The sequence below is a fragment of the Agelaius phoeniceus genome, chromosome 16 (assembly GCF_051311805.1).
Source record: "Agelaius phoeniceus isolate bAgePho1 chromosome 16, bAgePho1.hap1, whole genome shotgun sequence".
In the NCBI taxonomy this organism is placed as follows: Eukaryota; Metazoa; Chordata; class Aves; order Passeriformes; family Icteridae; genus Agelaius; species Agelaius phoeniceus.
The window spans coordinates 15,779,207-15,798,289 of NC_135280.1; the positions used below are offsets into that span (position 1 = coordinate 15,779,207).

Genomic DNA, 19,083 nt, shown 5'->3' on the forward strand with positions numbered 1-19,083 from the left:
GCCTTGCTCCTTGGATTTTGTGCCTGCAGTCTTCCAAATTGCCCTTTTGTCCCCAAACAGTTTTGCTTTGCAAATGCCAAAGGAGGATCCCTGGGGCAGCGTCGCTGCTCCTCTGCCCTCCCAGGTGGTGGGAGGAAGGGGGGAAGTGAGGGATTCAAATTAACGCCGCTCTTCCTCTCCACTCTTCCTGCTGCCCTGTCCAGCCCCCTCTCCTGTTGCCTCGGCATAGCCAGGAGCAGGTAACATCACCGCTGCCAGGTGACTCCGCTGTCCTGCTCACACTCCAAGGTGTGTGTGCCTCGGCGCAGTTTCCTCCGGGAGAGCCGCTGCCGTGCCTTTTCCATAGCAGGCAAACAAGAGTTTGTCCTTTTCTGCCTCCCCTTCTCTGATCTCCCCCTCGGCTGCTTCCCGCTGCCTCCTGCCGGCCCCCTCTGCTCTCCCCGTGTCCTCCGCTCTGCTCCGGCTCCTCTGACCTCCTTTGAGTGTTGCATTTCACCGCGGTCGGTAACGGGGAGCCGATGGCAGATAAGAGGGGTGACAGTGTTCCGGGCTCTCGCTGCGCCGCCCGGAGCCAGCCGACGGATGCTCTGCCCTCGGCACAAACCCAGCGATTCGGGGAAGCGCCCTGGACCCCTCCCGGCTGCGGCGGAGCCCATCGGAGGGAGAAGGTGGGAGCCGGGGGAGGGTGTCTGTGCGGAGCAGTGCGGGAGCAGCTTTATTTCCCCAGCTGCGAGAGGGGCGCAGCCCCGCTCTCCCTCCCCGTGTGTGCCAGGGAGGAGAAGGTGCCCGGGGACCGTGTCCCTGCCCGGTGGCGGTGCTGGAGGGGCCCCCATGGCCGCGCCCCCCCCCCGAGCATGGCCAGCCCCCTGCTTTGTGTGCAGGTCTGCGGCGGCTGGCTCCGTTAGCCGGCATGCATGTCAGCGCCCGGAACGGGGAGCAGGGAGTGGGGATGGTGCAAACGAATGATCCCCCCCAAAAAGCGCGGGCGGGGACAGTGACGGGGACGGTGACTCTGCCGGTGACTCTGCCGGTCACACGCAGCCGGCGGGGGCGGCTGCCCGGGTGTCCCTGGGCCGTGCTCCGCGGGGCGCACCCGGCTGCTCAGGCATTTAATTCCAAGGGGAAAGCTGAGCCTGAGTCTACAGGAAAAGAAAGAAAATAAGGGAGGAGGGAAGTGGAGGTCAGGAAGGGCTTTCGGCAGCGGATGGCCGTCCCTGGTGGCGAGGGGGCTGCTTGCAGGGTATGGCTCTAAGCAGGGAAATAGCAATGAATGCAGGTTATTTTTTAACATGGCATCCACACCGGAGGGATAAAAGGGTGTTCAGGGAGCCTGGGGCTCTTCCAGCTGAGTTACCACCAGTTTTCCTTGCTGTTTCCTCTCTCGGCATGGCTGGGAGTTGCTGTCAGACACCCCTTCCCCTGGATATGCTTCACTGACTTGATCTGGCTTTGCTCCGTGGGGCTGGAGCAAGGTTTGGGTGTTTTTTTCTGAAGCCCTTGTTTTTTCTCCGCCCAGCTGGCGTCAGGCGCCGAGGATGCAGAGACAAGTGCTCCTGACTAGGGGAGGGCTGGCAGGAGGATTTCCCTTCGGGTTCGCAGCATCCCCGTGTCTGCTGTCTGCTGCGGAAAGGCTTTGTGCTGGAGCGTGGGGAGCAGAGCTCACAGGTGACCTCTAACTGGATCAGCCTCGTTTACTTTAAATGCCTGTCCCTCTCCTTGGGCTCAGGTGTTTGGTGACAGGCTGGAAAGTCATGGTAGGTAGGTGCTGCTGGCAGCTGAGGGTGCCTTCTGCTCTGGAAAACAGGGAGGGAGGAAAACTGGTGGACTCTGAATAGCCTTGGGAAGACCAAGCAGGGATCTTCTCCACGCTGTAAGAACAGACCCTTTGGAAATTCATCTGAACATCTGATTTCTTGGAGTTTCTCATCACCTCTGAGATCAAACCCCATCCCCTTCCTCATCCGAGGGCCACCACAGCCACGCTGGGCCACCTACTCAGAGGGCAGCTCCTCCACCTGCCCCGTGCCACTCGCCGTGGGGGCTCGCAGACCTGTGCCAGTGCTACCGAGGGACTCTTTCCAGTGAGCACTTTTAATTTTTCCTCTTCCTCCTTCACTCAGCTCTGCAGCATCAGATGAAATACACGTTCAGTCGCCAGCTGCCCTGAGCTGTGACCTGCGCTTGGCTCAGGGAGACAGGACTTAGCACCCTTCAGATCTGAGGGCTCGCTGGAGCACGCTGTGGACTGTCCAAGTAACTGGTGGTGGCTGAACTCCTCCTGCCCTGCGCTGGGTCCCTCTGGCCCCGCTCCCTCCTGGGGCTGAGGGCTGGCGGAGTGCACGGGGCAGCGGGCACAGCTGGGGTGTAGCATGCACGAGCGTGCAGAGGGACGCAGGGACACCGGCGGGAGCCATGGCTTCGTTTGGGAAGCTGACGGAGTATTTCAGCCTGAGGAAGTCGAGGCCGGAGCTGCGCTCCAGGCGCTGGGGCCGGCGGAGCGGGAGCTGTTGCTGTAGTGTCACCGAGTGCAGGTACGGGGTGGCAGTGACCCGACTGTCCTGGCGCCTCCGTGTGTGCCCGGGGGCTGCGGGATGGCATGTGCGATCCTCGGTGCTTTGCTTTCTGTTTACCTCTCTTGGGGCTGGGAGGGGGCTGGGAGCAAGCTGAGGGCCCTGGGAGCATCACCCCATTCCTGTCTGGGGCTCCCACACAGCTCTTCACTGTGGGATGTCTCTGGCAGGCTCTGTGACCTGGCATCTGTCTCCCTGCCCAGGGCATGTCCCAGGTGTTGGTGGCACACTTTGGGTGTCTCATGGGTGACCACACGCACCTGTGCCTGCCTTCCTCTGCCTGGTACTCTCTGCTGTGCCACTGCACTGTCCCCTCATCAGAGGAGCAATGTCATTGCACCGAAATTGCCTTTCCCTCCACCTGCCCCATGCAAAGTCTCTCTGCAGGGGCAGCAAGAAGTGGCTTCTCAGGTGAAGTGGAATCTGTGTGTATGAGGTGCTGATGCAGCCTCCTGTCATGTTGGAAGGGTCTGGGCAGTGGAGAGGGGAGCTCTTCTGGACAGACAGACACACGGCTCATCAGCAGCTTGTTTGGGGTATGGATTGATGAGGGGATCACAGTGGGGATGGGGAAGGTGGCTTTTGGGCTGACTGGAAATTCTCTAGGAGCATGTGAGTGCTCAGAGTTATGTTGGGGGGGTTGCACACATCCTTGTTTTGCATGTAAACACAGTTCCTGCAATTAAGAAAATTGCTCTGTGCCTGGGTGGCTTCTCCTTGGATGTTTCATGCAGCATGTAGGACAGAGCTAGAATTCAGTGCTGCTCTGGGCTCTTCCCCGTTTGTGTGGGCTCAGCCTGAGCAGTGCATCCCCGAATCTCCTGCTGACCTGCATTCGGTGCCTCCCTGCTGCTGTGGGGCGTAGGTCTGTGTAGGGACACACAGGGCACAAAATAACACCAAGGTGTTTGCTTACCTTCCTCCCTGGCTGCTGAGCACTTTGTAAAGGTAATTAAATATCTACAGATTCAAATGAAGTTGGAGGCCCTCCTGCTGCTGCCTGTGCTGCTGCTGAGACTGAGGCGAGCACAGCCGCCACTGCCTCCCCTCTTCCCTCGGTGGCTGGAGAGGAGTCGCCTCTTCCCCACTCACATTTCTCTGGAAACATTCCTGGCAGAGCCAGGAGCTTTGTTCTGCTCCTTTTTGGCGTTGTGGACAGAAACCCTGGCTTCTGCCCTTGGGTTTTTGCTGTCCTGCTGTGGAGCTGGGTGTGAGGAAGGTCTGTTGTCCAGGTGCTGCTGGGCACAGGGCGCGCCTGGGATTTGCTGTGTGCAGCCAAGTGTGTGCCAATGCCTAGCCCAAGGGAGAGGAGGAGGTGCCACCCCCATGCACAGGGTGCTACTGTCATGAACCTTGGGGTTTGGGGTGAGCTGGGTGGTTTCCTCTGCAATGGGAGATGTCGTGGTGCCTTCCTAGCTCTGGGACGTGAGCCACACAGAAGTGGCACTGATGCTGTGGAGCTCACGTAACAAATTTTCCTGGGGATGCTGGCTATGGATGTGGGACTCTGAGCAGCCTGCTCTGGTGGAAGGCGTCCTTGCCCATGGCAGGGAATGGAACAGGATGAGCTTTTAGGTCCCTTCAGCCCAAACCATTCTGTGTCTGTCTGAGCTGTTCCCTCATGCAGGACTGTGGCTCACTGTGCATCATTTGTGGCCACCAAGGCCACTGCCCATCAGGGCTTAGTCCCGTGTGGGGCTGGTGGACCCCTTCTCCCAAGCACAGATCCTGTGTGTGCCTGCTGCTCTGCTGAGGCCAAGCTCAAGTCGCACGGAGCTGTGCTCTTCTTGTTTTGCCCCCTGGGCCATGCAGGTGCTCCAGGGCAGCTCCTCTGGGCTGGATGTGAGTGTGTGGACAGATTTCGTGGTGTCCCTGACCCCCACAGTGACAGGGCTCAAGTGCACCTGTGGATACCGAGCCCATTCCCTCAATTGCCGCGGTTGATTATGAAAGTAAAACTAAGTGTTCATTGAAATGTGGGATGCTTTGAAATCAGTTTCACTTGTCACCCCAGCTGCTTGAGCTTTCTGCCTGTTCCTCGCTGCCCCCCCAATGTCTGTACCTTGAGAAGCCCCAGGAAATCTCCATGGCTGAGATCCAAAAGCCAACACAATGCAGCTGCTGCAATGTCTGGTCCTGCCCTTGCTCTAGATGGTGCTTCTTCCATCTCTGCTGATCAACTTTCTGCTTTTACTTAATTTCTTCACTCTGTTGTGGGCAAGTGAAGCATGGAGATAAGACCTTCATCTCCCACGTTCCCACATGCATAGAGATGTCAGAGGTCCTGCATCCCAGGTTCAGCAGGGTGATGTCTAACAGCCCTGCCCTGGTCTTGCTCAGGGCAGCCAGGCTCCCACCACACTTCCCAAGGCTGCATAATCCCCTGGGACCACAGGGAACAGACGTAGGCAGGTACTCAGTCGAGAGCTTTCACTGACTGGAGTTATTAAATTCTAAATATAGTGGTCCCACGCATTCTCATAGGACCTAACAGAAATCAGCAGGTGTGCAGTTACGGTTTTAAATAATATTCCTGCATTTTTAAACTACGCCTCCAGATAAGGCAACATGAGTGAGCTGGGATGAGTAAGTCTGCTGGGCTTGAGAATTTGTGAGCTCAGACTTGTGCACCGGCAGGAGATCATCTCACTCGAGGTGCTTTTGGGCAAAGGTGCTGCTTGCAGGAGCTCTTCAGCCCCTGCCCCCCCTCTCTGCCCCCAGCTGTGGCACAGAGTGAGTCCTGATTTGTCCCTCTGCGTTGCATCAGCTGGAGGCTCCACCAGCCTGAGCCCTGTGCTGCAGGAGGGGCTGTGGCACTGCTGCCTGCTGTTATTAAATCAATCACCTGCATGGTTGTCCCTGGGGCTGGGAGGCCCCAGGTGTGACAGACCAGGGGATCAGGGTGTCCCCTGTGCTGCTGGGCTGGGACAGGGGCTGGCAGTGTGAGTGAACACCCCAGCCAAGCCCAGCCCAGGGGAGCAGCTGATTTATTTGCAGCAACTTTTTTTCTGTCTAGCAGGGGCAGTGATGGATGAAGGCAAAACTCCAGGTGACAGGCTTGGAGCAGGATGCTTGGTGAGGGATGAGAGCCTGGGGCATGGCAGGGATATGAGGATTTGTCTGCAGAACTGGGTGCAGGTGCCTGTGGGAGAAGCACAGGAGGAACTCAGGGTGCTTGCTGAGGTCTGGGGGGATGTTCTTTGTGTTATTTTGTAGTGCCAGCCTTGAGGTGCTTGTGCCCAGCTCTGTGTGTTGTCTGGAAGGGCACAGAGGCTCTGCTCTGGAATGGGGGAGAAATGGAAGGGAAAGGCAAGTTATACTAATTAGCTCTTCTTTTAGTGAGCTGTTTGTAAACTGAAAGGTCTGGACAACCGATTTTGGATTCCTGCAGCTTTTGCAAAGTGGATGAGAACATCAGTGTTGTGCTGCTGTGCTGTTGCTGGGCTGGGAGAACAGCCCTTCCCACTGTGAACGAGCCAGGGGGGCTCCAGGGTGGGCTGGAACTCTCTGGAACATGATGGCCATTCCCAGGCTGCTGTTGGCTGCAGGGCTGCTTAGCAGTGAGCCAGGCTGGGAGAGCGCTGGGCTGGGACCCTGGGGGCCTGCATGGATTCTGGGAGGACAGGGATCCCATGTCAGAATTAATGGGTGTGGGGGAATTTCTCAAGGACACTCTTGGAGCTGCTCTCAGTCTGGGTGCAATGCAGGAAAGCAGAACTGCCTGAGAAGGCCAGTTCTATCACCACAGAGGTGACCTGCAACAGTAACTAATTAATTTAAAAAATCATTAAAAATTCCAATTGAAAGTCGTTAAAAATCTCAAGTCCCATCCAGAGGTGGCTTTTGAGAGAAATTTCTCCTCTAGGCAGGGATTTGGGGACTGATTCAGTGGCTTTCACTGTTGGCCCAGGACTGTTCTGAGATAGATCTGTTCCCTGGCTTCAGGAAGTTCTGTTCCCTCTTTGACCTCTCCCATTCTCTGTGGTCCCCAGAGCCCCACAGGGTCCCCACAGAGGGGCTTTGATGAGCTCCTCAGGAGATCACTGCCTAGTTATGGAAAACAAGATATTGAGGGTGTGGGAATAGAGGGGGAAATTTGTGCCAGGGTTTGGATCCTGCATTCTGCTCCTGGGGGCACCTTCAGCCCTGGAGGTGGCAGACCTGACAGCCCCAAAAACCTGAGGGTGAAGACCCTACATCCTCAGTGGGCTCCAGGAGAGGGGCTTGGGGTGGCCTGTGGTGGAAGCCAGAGAAGCTCAGCATGGCAAAGGAGGAGGAGAGGAGTTTGGCTGTGCTGGGCCTGCAGGGTGGCAGCTTTAGGGTTCTGCTGCCTTTTTCCTCTCAGTACCTGAGCTGGAAGTCGGTGTTAATTAACAATGAATTAGATTATGTAAGAATTAAATTACATAAAAATTCCAACTTGCTGGGCCTGTTTCTGCCCCTGTCATTCGATGATCTCCAGCTGAAGAAGGGGTGCTTGGGGTCATCTTTGCACTCCTGGGGGCCGAGGTGGGTCCAGGTGTTCCTGTTGCTCCCAGGCTCAGAGCCTGTCCCAAGCCTTGTGGGAAGCTGGACCAAGGAGCTGCTTTTTGCCATGGGGAGCTGTTCCCTCCTCTCCTTTAGGGATCTGTTCCACACTGATATCCTGATTCATGTCCTCACTGTGCAGTGTGATGGGCTTTGAGGTGGGGAGGGGTAGTGGGGAATGTTTTCCTGGCACGATTGTGCTTAGTTGTTTTTGGGTGCTTAAAAATACCTCCTCAGCTCTGACAGCACATCTGTGTTCAAGCACATGATTGTGGTGGGGGACGGGAGGAACTGGCAAGTTCTGGGGCTGGGAAATTGCACTGAGGGAACAGGTCCTGTGTTAGCAGCACACAGCATGAGACAGGTAGGGATGGCATGTAAAGGTGCCCAAAGGGGCAGTTCTGAGGGGCTGTCCTACATGGCTGAGAGTTTGACTGCCTTTTCCTACTTTGGTTTTGGCACATTTTGAACAAAACCTTCCAAATGACACGTCCATATGGAAGGATATCTGCATTTTAAAGGAGAAAAGTAGCAAAACTTGGAAGTGTTTTGGGTTAAGTGGAAAGTTTCCACTTGGAATTAGTCAATAAAATGTTTGTGACACTTATACTCCAAACTTCCCAGCATTCACACCTCCCTTGCCTGCTGAGATGCCAGAAGGAAAATGTGTGTGCCTGAATGGATTCCCATTTTTTGCTGCAACAGATCATTGTAACCTGTTAACAGATCAGTGTCCATGGCCACTGCATGGAAGTGGGCAGTGCTGGTGCTGGAAGTCCTAAATCCAGTGTTGGTGACTCAGCCCGTGCCTGTTTTACAGAGGTGCTGAGCATCCATTAATCCTCTTAACTGGAACAGGCAGCCCAGCACTTTTGCAGCTTGGCTGGGCAAGAATGAGGCAAAGAGCTCCAGGAGCTGGAGCTGGCTGGAGCTGGAAGCTTCAGCCTCATTCAGCTGGAGGTTGGGAATGTGGTGACAGGTTTTGGGGTGCCTGAGGCTGCACAGCTCTGTATGGGGCTGTCTTCAAGGGCAACCTGTGTCCTCCTGAGTGAGGCTTGTTTGGAATGATGCTCCAAAGACTGGAGCCCCTCTGCCGTGGAGACAGGCTGAGAGCTGGAGAAGAGAAGGCTCTGAGGAGACCTTAGAGCCCCTTCCAGTGCCTAAAAGGGGATTATAAAAAGAGGGAGAGCAACTTATTACAGACAGTGTAGACAGTGACAGGACAAGGGGGAATGGTTTTAAACTACAAGAGGGGAGATTTAGATTAGATATTGGGAAGAAATTGTTCCCTGGGAGGGTGGGCAGGCCCTGGCACAGGGTGCCCAGAGCAGCTGTTGCTGCCCCTGCATCCCTGGCAGTGTCCAAGGCCAGGCTGGACAGGGCTCCCCACCCTGGGACAGTGGAAGGTGTCCCTGCCGTGGCAGGGGGTGGGATGAGATGGACTTTTAGGTCCCTCCCAACCCAATCCAATCCATGATTCTGTGCTGTTTCCCACCTGCCCTGTGTGGTTGTGCCTGGCAGGGTCACTTATGCCCTCAGCTCACACAGGTGCCCCATCTCTCTTGGTGCTGGTGTCTGTGTGGCTGCAGGACTGAGCCTTCCTCCCCTCTGCTCTGTGTCAGCCTCTCCCCAGGCTGTGTCCCCAGTGTCTCCTGACGATGACAAGCTGTCAGACGTGCACAACTGTGAGCAGAGTGGCAGTGCCACAGGAGGAAATGACATTTAGCTTTTGTTGCTTGCTTGAGCTGCCTGGGTTTTGTATATTAAACCTAAAGAAGCCTTTTGGCTTTGTTCTCCCTCCTGTTTGCAGCACCATGCCTGGGATCTGGCAGGAGGGGGCTTGGGGAGAGGCATGGGGAGCAGCATGGAGAAAGAATCTCCCCATCAAACCCATCCTTGCAAGGGGCCTCTCCCCCAAACCTTGACTTATCCTGGTTCTCTGTGGTTTCTGTGCTCTGGGGGACACCTGGGTGCATTTCCAGTTCCAGCCCCACTGATGTGGTCTCAGTTCCACAGAGCTCCTGGTCTCGCTCTGGGCTGTGGCTCTGTCCCCTCCTGTGCTGTTGGGGTGCAGGGGGAGGTGATGTGGGCAGATCCAGGGAAGCTCTGAGCCTCTGCCTCCTCCTGCTCCTCAAAAACCCGCTCCTATGGCTGTGTGCAGAGGGATGTTTGAGATCTGTCCCATAGAAGAGCATATGTGTGTGGCCTGGGAGCTGGTGGTATTGGATCTGACAGGCTTGAAAGCACATCTGAGCCCTCAGGGTCATCTTTCTGGGGTTTGGGGCCATGTTTTAGGTAAAGACAAGACTTGAACCTGCTGTTTTCCCTTTCTGCCTGGCTTCCAGATTCCTTTGAAGACCAATCTTTGGGACAGGAGATGAACTTGGGAGCTGCCTAGTTTCTGCACAATCTGAAGCTCATCTTTGCCTGGATTAGGCAGAAAAAGATGAATGGGCATCCTTTATTTTGGGGTGGTAGTTGGATGGGTAGTGGGAGGAAGGGAGTGAAACTGGTATGAAGGGGAGTTACAGACAGAGCGTGACTGCAGAGCTGGCTCCTCCAGCAGAAGGCCTTGGCCTGTGAGTCACACTTTGCTCAAAAGGCTCTTGGGTTCCTAATTCCCACTGCTTTGGCACTGAGTCACAGCTGGGTGGGGGCGCAGGTAGGAAACACAAGCACCAGCAATCCACAGTGATTCCAGACAGCAGTGGGAATGTTAACAGCTTCTGGGGAAGGTGTGGCTGCACGGGGAAGATTCCCAACGGGGTTGTTCCTGGATGCCCTTCTCTGCCTGTTCCTGGCTGTGCAGGGCAGTCTCTGGGGAGTGGGGGGACACCTGTTGTGAGCCCCCAGGGTGCAAGGGGACACCAGGCAGCCCAGGTCCTGGCTTGGGTGGCAGGGGTGGCTCTGTCTGCTCCAGGTGGGGGTGGGATTTGGGGGGGCCCTGCCAGGCACAGGGCAGCTGTGGTGTGCTGCCTGCCCCATAACACCTGGGAAGTGTCCCTCTGCATCAGCATCACCTGGGGGTGGGGCTTGGTGTCCTTGCACCACGTTGAGCTGGATGGCACGTGGGGACAGTGGAAGGATGGAAGTGTCAGAGCTGTGAGTGCCCGTGGGATGGTGGCAGAGCCTGGGAGCAGGGAGGAGATGCCCCTGGGATTTGAAGGCGGCTGGGCACAGAATATCCTCTGTCCATCCCCTGGGGCAGGAGCCCAGCACCCTCCTGCAGGGAGGTTTGGGTGGGTTATGTCCTTCAAACAGCCCCTTGGTGGGGGAAGAGCACTCCTAGGAGGAGAGGGCTGCTCTGGGCAGAGCACCCAGGTGATGCTGGCCTGCAGGAGGTGGGCTGAGCCAGCTCTAGGAGAGCTGGGGAGGAAGGGAGAGGGAATAGATCAACAAAAGAGTTTTTCTATAGACCCAGGAAGAAGCATTTCAAAGAGGAAAGGAAAAAAGGACGCTACTGTTGGGAATATTTCAAATGGGAAAACTAGAATACTTATTTCAATAATTAAAACATTTTTTCCCTCACAAAAATTCTATGCTTTTTCCTGTAGGAATAGTTGGCAATTATACAAATTAATGCAAGATATTTTTAGTTTGCATTTTTGGATTTTTCGATGGAAAGAATGCAGACAGGAATGAGCAGCTCCTCCTGGTTCCCTGGCTGCAGCAGCCCTGGCATGGGGGGAGCAGAGCAGAGCCCCCACCCGAGGCAGCCCCTGGGTGTGGGTGTGGGTGCTGCTGCCTGGAGCATCCATGTGCTTCCACAGGTGTTTGGAAGCCACTGGAGCTGGCATTTGTTCCTGTTGGCTGCTTGGATGCTCCGGTCCCCTGCTGCCTGCCCTGTGTGCAGGATTTGTGTGGCTGTCTCTGGTACATTTATGTTTTGGCTGCAAATCCATGTTTGTAGAAAAACTGGAAAGCTCCAGTGCATTTTTATGTTGCTTTAAAGAACAAAGAGATACAATTTATCACAGAACCCCAGGATGGTTTGGGCTGGAGCGGAGATTTCAGCTCACCTCATTCCAACCCTGTAGGCAGGGACACCTTCCACTATCCCATCCAAGCTGGCCTTGGACACTGCCAGGGATGGGGCAGGCACAAGTTCTTCACTGGGAGATTGGGAAGCTCTTCCAGCTGAGATTTTAGGGGATGTTTTTCCTGCAGCAGGGATGTGTTTCCCTGGCAGAACCTGGCTCTCCTTCCTCTGCAGGTGCTGAGCTGCAGCTGCTCACAGGAGTTGCAGAGTCCCCATCCCTGGAAATACTGAAAAAATGTGTGGATGTGGCATCTGAGGACATGAAAAAAGGAGGTGGTGCTGGTTTGGTTGTTGCATTTTATAATCTTAGAAGTCTTTTCCAACCTTGATGATTCTGTGATTCTCCAGACAGCCAGGCAGCTGAAATTGTGCCAGGGTTCTTGGCTGGAAATAGGAGGTTTTTGGGCTCTATTTCCTTGCACCCCCAGCCCAGCCCTGTGGGTCAGTTTCTGCTGTGCAGTGGGGCCCTGGGGCTGCCTGGGACCCAGATCTGATTCTGCCCTGGAGCAATCTTGTCCCCAGGTGCTGCTGCCCAGGCTGGGCTTCCTCTGGGCTGTTTTGGGGCTGTTTGCTCCTGTTCTTCCCCTCACAAGACAGATAAATTTATTATCCCAGCCATGAGCAGCTACTGGGCTTTTCCAGAGCTCTGCTCCCAGCTGCCCTCAGCCCCCATTACTCCTGCACTGAAAACTCTCTCTTTAAGGAATTTTTACTGTGATACACTGGGAGCATAACAATCTTTTTCTGTTCAATGAGCTTGTCTCTCTGGCCATGGTGGTGACCTGCCTCTTGTGCTTCAGAGGAAAATGAAAACCAGCCTAAGGCTCTGGTTGAAAGGTGGGGCTCAGGGAGGGTTTAAAACAACAACATGCCTATGATTGAGTATAAAAATCTGCTTTTTGACCAAAACATATACAAATAAGTATTTTTGCCCGGGATTAATAGTCAGAGATGGATCAGCTTGGCCCCTGTTCATCTCCAGTGCTGGAAAATTTGGTCATGCTGCAGAAATTAAAGGATTTCAAGCAAACCAAGCAGCTCCACCAGCTGCCTGGAGCGTCTTCCTTTGCTGGAGCAAATAAAATTCAGGCCTGAAGCATCTCCCCTATGGTTGTCAGGAGCAGCAGTGTCCTTTCCAAGATGATCTCAGCAGCTTTTTGTCTCCTCTGTCGTGTGACTTGGATTTTGAAGCAACAGGGGAGAGCAGCCCTGTGTCATGAGGCTGGGAACAGGACCAGGAGCTGGGGGGTTGTGGTGCAGGAGCATCTTGGCTCCAGTCCCGCTCCAGGGATTCTCTTGGGAATGCAGGGCTGAGGGACGAGGGCAGGAGGTGGCTGCTGGAGGTGGCTGTGATGCTGAACCCCTCCACATCCTCCCTGAAAGGTGTTTGTAAATGCACAGGAGGCAGTTCCGTTATTTATCTTGTAAATTAGCCAACCCTTTACTGTCTGAGCTGGATGTTTGTCATCCATTACTTGTGCTTCATTAGCTTTTGTCTCTGAAATGTTTCAGAGGAGACAAAAGGAGATACAGAAACACCACAGAAGAAAAGCCGGGAGCTGGGGAGCTGGAGCACGATGTGTGGCCGGTCTGGTGAAGCTGAGGAGTGGGAGGCATTTGTTGTGGCCTTGGCAGGTCCCTGGAGTGACCAGTGACCAGGAGTGACCAGTGACAGGGTCACAGGAGTGACCAGTGACCAGGAGTGACCAGTGACAGGGTCACAGGAGTGACCGGTGACCAGCAGTGACTGGTGACCAGGTCACCTGGCTTCTGCCGGGGTGGCTCCGAGGCTCTGTCCTTCCCAACCAGGAGCTGCTCCTGGGGCTGTTCCCTCTGCCTGCCTCTGTATTCCCAGCCATGCTCTGCTGTGTCTCTGCCTGGCTCTGTGTTCCCAGCCTTGCTCTGCTGTGTCTCTGCCTGGCTCTGTGTTCCCAGCCTTGCTCTGCTGTGTCTCTGCCTGGCTCTGTGTTCCCTCTGTGTTCCCAGCCTTGCTCTGCTGTGTCTCTGCCTGGCTCTGTGTTCCCAGCCTTGTTCTGCTGTGTCTCTGCCTGGCTCTGTGTTCCCAGCCTTGCTCTGCTGTGTCTCTGCCTGGCTCTGTGTTCCCAGCCATGCTCTGCTGTCTCTCCTGCCTCGGGGCTGGCCAGGCACTGCTGTGTCCCTGGGAGTCACGTCCTGCTCATGAGCTGACTGTCAGCCTGGAAGGAGCTTCCTTCTGCATCTCAAACACCTTACCTTCTCTGTAAGCCTCAGAGCTACTCTGTCTGGAGAGTGATCCCTGAGCCTCTTGTGGAGCATCCCAGATGCCTTTGGCATCCTGTCTGCTTCATTTGGATGGCATAGCCTGGCTATAAGCACGAGGACCCTGGGACAGTCACCACACTGGTCCCTGAGGATGCAGGTCATGCTCTGGAGCTGCCAGGAGGGAGGATGCTCATCTGTTCCACTGTTGTGCTGGAATTAATTTCACCTTTGTCTGCCATCTCTCCCCATTTATCAGAGAGAACACAGTGAGCAGGATAAATGTTCATGTTCCATGAATATTCCCACTTCTTTCCCTGGCCCTAGGGAATTTTTGTCTTTGTGGACTTTTTGTTGTGCAGGTGCAGCTCCGGCAGGTCTGAGCTGGGCTCGGCCAGAGCCTTCCCCAGTGCCTGGTCCCTGCTCTGCCCCTGTTAGTGGGATGTGATCAGGGCAGCAGGAGGGCAGGGAGTGCACAGGGCTCCTCTCACTGCAGGATGTGGAGGGCATGGTCTGGTGGCACCACAGGGACAGAGGGTAACAGAGAGGGCAGGGTGGCCACCAGCAAGGGCCCCATGGGGTGCTCCTGGGCTGGGGAGTAGAGGGAGCATCCCCTTGCCTGAGGATGACATTCTCTGCCTGCAACAGAGCTGGAAAAAAAGATTCTTTCAACGATGAAACCAACATACTTTTGAATAAATGAATGGCAGTGTCTGGCTCTGATGCATTTCCTTATCTGTTCACCAATTGCATTCCAGTGAATGGTGAAATGGAGGCGTTGCTACAAAACACAGCCACAGCTCATAGTTTGTGAGTGCTGCCATGAAGGGTTTGTGTTTTTCACCTTGTTTCCCTGGGGATGGCTTTGCCCAGCTTGGTGTGCCGGGATGGTGTCGTGGTGCCAGGGGTGAGTAGCAGCAGCAGCAGCTCTTGAGCACTGGGTAAATGCCTGGTGGCAGAGAGGCTGTGGGCAGTGGCTGGTGTGACCCTGGCTGTCACACACCCAAGAACTCAGGGTGTGAGCATCTGCCACAAAAAGAACTTCTGGCCCTTTTCAGGGTCATTTGGTACTTGGCTCCCAATCTCCTGGGTGCTTGGAGCAGGGCTGGGCTTCAGGCACAGGGGGCTCATAGCAGGGAATGGTGCTGAATCCTCCTCCAGGCAGCTCTGAAATGTTTTCTGAGGGCTGTCCTCAACACAAGGGGTGTGTGACCTCCCACACCCCTCCAAATCAAAGTGCAGTTTGTAGGGACAGCAGCAATTACTCCCTGGATGCCAGTGGTGTTTAGTTCAGTGCTGGGGTGATGGCCCTGCTGCAGAGATGCTCTGCAAGTCGGAGAGGTGGCAGGAGAAGCTTTTGGAAACCAGCTGGTGGAAATCATGGTATTTACCAGCTCACAGCTGAGCCTGGGAAGGTATTTTTATAGCTTCACATGGTTGGTTTTCTCCTTTTCTGAACTTGCACACTGAATGCTGTTCTGGGTTTTGTTTTGCTTTGAAACTGTCTCACAGTCAGATGAAAGATGCTCTGTTTCAGCTCTCATTTTCCACTCTTCACACACATACACCAGCCAGCCAGAAAGGAAGGTGTTTTGTTTGGGTGTTTTTGAATGCGAAAGGAAGATTTCTCAGTGATTTTCTCTGGCTTTGTCATCCACAGGGTCACTGGAAATAGTGCCAGTGACTCACAGGTTTGCTCACAGCTGATAAGGTTTGCAGAGCAAACTGGTGATTTGAACAGGTGAGGATGCCCTGCAAAGGCTATGCTCTGCCAAAATCCTCAGGCTTTGGTTTCCAAGGCTACTCTCTGTGTTACCAGTTGACTTCTTCCTCTCATATTCCTTCCCTAGGCTTCAGCACTGCTCTGTGATGCCCTTAAACTGCATTCCCTGCCCTCCATGGGGTCCTGCCACTGCTTTGGGTGTTAGACTGCACTGAAGCACATCCCAGGGGCTGCTGCTTTGTGCTTCTGTCCAGAAGGAGCTTCTGAAGCACAACAGCCTCCTGTGCTTCCCCTCTCCTCCTGCTGTTGCCTTCTCCTGCAGAGCCCCTTTGCAGAAACCAGCTGCAGGTGGATGTTGGCTTGTCTCCTTCTGCTCTCGGGGGGGGGATGGAGAAGATCCTTGCTCAAATCTCTGCTCAGCCCCGTGGCTCAGAGCAGAGCTCACCCCCAGTGAGCACTGTGCACTCCTGGGGGGTCAGAGGCACAGTTGGGCTTTGGGGGCTGAGCCCAGCCTGGTGGAGTGTCCCAGGAGTGAGTTCTGTGTCTGCCCTGGGCAGGGACACTGAGTGGGGTGAGGCACCATGGCAGGACAGGGTGAATCCTGTGCCGTGGAGCTGAGCACTGTGGGGGAACCTCACAGAATCCCAGAAGGGTTTGGGTTGGAAGGAACCTTAAAGCCCATCCCATTCTATCCCCTGCCATGGGCAGGCACACCTTCCACTGTCCCAGGCTGCTCCAAGCCCTGTCCAGCCTGGCCTTGGACAGTTCCAGGGATCCAGGGGCAGCCACAGCTTCTCTGGGCACCCTGTGCCAGGACCTCAACAGCCCTCAGCCAATAATTTCTTCCCAGTATCCCATCTATCCCTACCCCCTGTACCTGTCACACCCAGCTGCATCTCCACAAGCTGTTTCAGGAATGGATGTGGGTGTTGTGTTGATTTATTTCCATTTTGCAGCCATTGTTTGTGTTGCCATGGGGCTCAGGCTGTGCAGGAGGTGCACACCCTCCCCACACCCCACCTGCTTTCAGGGGGAGTTTGGTGGGTAATGGCTCTTCCTGGATTGTAACATCTCTCATTTTCCTGTATCCAGCTGGAACCCTTGCTGAGTTTTTAAGGTCAGGTTGCTAAGTTACACTTCCTTGGAGGAGTGGGCTGGGAAGTGAGTGAGCAGCCATAGGCTAGGAAGATCTGGGAGACCTGTCCCTCTGCAATAACTGGGCTCTCCTGGCCCCTATCCCTGCCACCCTCTCAGCCTGTACCACATTTAGCTGTTCTTCCCCCAACCTTCTGCTTTATCAACTTCCTTTGCTGGGTAGATTTAGTGAATTAATTAACTGAGGGGGTGGAGGAGCCCCCTCCAGTTACCTGTGGGACGCTGTGTGGTGCTGCAGGAGGAGCACTTTGTCTACTTTGTCTGTTTTCAATTTGAGTTTTGGGGCTGGGAGCTCTTTGTGACACGTGTTGTCCCCATTGATCTTGGAAATGGCCTCACGTGTCCCTCCCAGGGCATGTGGCTGTCACCAAGTCACAGCTCTGGGGCAAGGTCTGGAGTAGCTGCTGCCCTGCTGTTCTGCCCCTTTCCCTCCTTAGCTCCCCCCCAGGTTAACCCCCTCTCCTTGCTGTGTTCCAGCAGCAGCCTGCCTCAGGACTGGGCACTGTGGCAGCACGAAGGCTTCCCTGGTCCCAGGAGTGGGACATCTCTGCAGGGTCAGCATCCTCAGGTATTTCCAGGACACATGCAGGAGGTTTCCTTGCTTTGTTCCTGGGCAAATCATATAAATCAGTGAGGCTTACTGGGGTTCTTTTTGGGTTGTGGGAGCAGTGGGTTTAGGGTTATTTTTCCCTCCTGCTGCTCTTTCTGGTGCTGCTGGGCTTCTGCTGGGGCTGCTGTGGTGACTCCCTCATCCTGCCCTGGGAAGCTGCAGACTCCAGCTCTCTGGGTTGGGCTGGAAGTGCTCTCCAGAGAGCAGCTTCTCCCACACAGAGACGAGCTGGGAGGGGAGGCTGGAGATGGGTGCAGTTTGTTCCCAGCTTGCAGGAGGGCTGCAGGAGCTGGCTTCTAATTTGCAGTAAACTTTTCTTTCTCCCTCCCTTCCCTTTATCTGAACCCTTCCCCTGTCTTTCCTGGGTTGGAGAAGGACATCACCATGGGAAGGTGCTGGACACAGCCCAGCTTTGGAGAGGAGTTCTGCTGGTTTTCCTCCTGTGCTGCTGGGTGTGTGGGGCTGTGGCCGGGCTGGGGGTGCTGGAGCAGCCTTGTCCCCTGCCTGGCACAGTCATTTCTTCCCCATGGCTGTCCCTGGGGCAGGGACCTGGCCCTGATGATGTTCCCACATTTCCCCATCTGATTGTGGACTGGCAGTGACAGAGCTGTCCCTGGGCTCCTGCCTGAGCTCTCACACCCAGCCAGGAGGATTTTTCCACCCCTGTCATGACTCGATTATGTGCTCTCCTTCCTACCCAAATGCCCAACGGCAGCTAAATATAGGCTGTAAAGTGTTGATTGTGGCTTTTCTAATTGAGCTTTACACTCCATCAGGGATTTTTACTAATGGGATGTGGCATCCTTGATAGCACCCAGCTGGGACGCCTGCTTGGGAAGCAGACGGAGATGCAATGTGACTTCCTGCTGCTGTCAGGTCCTGCCGGGCAGTGGCTGCTGATAGCTCTGGAGCTGTGCACCAGCTCTGGCTTGGGCTGGGAGAGCGATCATTTTCTTCCCAGAACTGGTCCAGGGCTGTGTTTTGGGTTCAGGATGAGAACAGTGTTGATAACACACTGCTGGTTTGGTTGTTGCTGGGAAATGCTCTCCCTTAGTCAAGGACTTTTCCATTTCCCATGCTCTGCCTGCCAGGAGGTGCCAAGGACTGGGAGGGATATTCCAGACCATGGAATGTCATGCCCAGTGTGGAATGTGGGGGTTGGCTGGGAGAGGCCTATTGCTGCTGAGGAACAGGCTGAGTTTTTTGGGTGGTGACAGATTGTGCTGGGCACCACTTGTCTGTCTGGGATTATATTCCTCTCTCTCTTATCTCCATTTTTATTACAGTAACAACAACAACAATAATAATGATAATAATAATAATAACCACTAACAACTGTATTTCAATTATTACCTCAACTCATGGTTTTTACTTTTTCCCAGTTCTCCTCCCCACCCCACCAGGGGGTTGGGATGAACGAGGGGCTGTGGGTACTTATGTGCCAGCTGTGGTTCAACAATGACAAGTGGGATAGTAAATCCATAGAGCTGAATTGTGCTTGGGAATTTGAGCTCAGATTTCAGTGGTAAACAGGTTTCTAGTAGCTTTGCTTTTTCTGACAATATAAATCGCTGCCTGAAGATACATAGCTTGAAAATTGCTTCTCTAACAGAGTGAATTCTTCTGTTTTTTTTCCCCATGTGACTCTTGTGAGTGGCCCTGTGAGCACAAAAGGAATGGGAGCACTAAAATGCTAATGGGGTTCTGCAGGTGATGGAGCTGTACACAGGTATCCTGGGATTTACATGCACAGAAAAAGGAATGTTTTGAACTCATTTATGCAGCACAGTGATGTGTTAAGCTCTGTCCCTGTTGCCTTGTGCCAGTGAAATATGTTACAATGAGATGTACAAATGTTCTGCTGGAATGGAAACTGCTTGGGAAGCTAATTCTGGCTTTGTATCTCTTGGCACATCTTGTTTCCATGCTGATCCCACTGAAGCGTGGGGCCTGGGGTGGCAGGATGGTGCTGAGTGCCTGGCACAGCTGAGGCACTGCTGCCCCGGGCAGTGCTGCCCCTGCCCAGCCCCAGAGAGCAGCAGCACCTGGGAACTGAGAGAGAATGTGATTGATTTATAGCAATGAACTGCTGACCCAATGTCAGCATGTGCTGCCCAGCCCTGCTCTGTGCCCTGTGGGGCTGGCAGGGCTGCCTGGGCTTGCCCTCTGCCCTGGCCCCTGTGCCAGGGCTTGGTGTGACCGTCCCTGGGAGGTGGCTGCA

At 54.7% G+C, this 19,083-nt stretch overlaps 1 protein-coding gene across 5 annotated transcripts in view; it reads left to right on the forward strand.

Annotated features, from left to right (window-relative positions):
* The window catches only part of LOC129127391 (ankyrin repeat and fibronectin type-III domain-containing protein 1-like), a 237,778-nt gene that overhangs the window by 47,775 nt on the left and 170,920 nt on the right, over window positions 1-19,083 (forward strand). Inside the window, exon 1 of one of the 5 annotated variants that reach the window (XM_077186711.1) lies at window positions 568-668. The exons of 1 other annotated variant lie outside the window; for it this stretch is intronic. In XM_077186711.1, the coding sequence (XP_077042826.1) occupies window positions 583-668 (86 nt within the window). In that variant the 5' untranslated portion in view covers window positions 568-582. Of the gene's footprint in view, window positions 1-567; window positions 669-1,530; window positions 2,532-14,246; window positions 14,282-19,083 lie in introns of those variants that run through there. 3 more of the 5 variants (XM_077186710.1, XM_054643961.2, XM_077186712.1) reach the window with 3 other exon arrangements.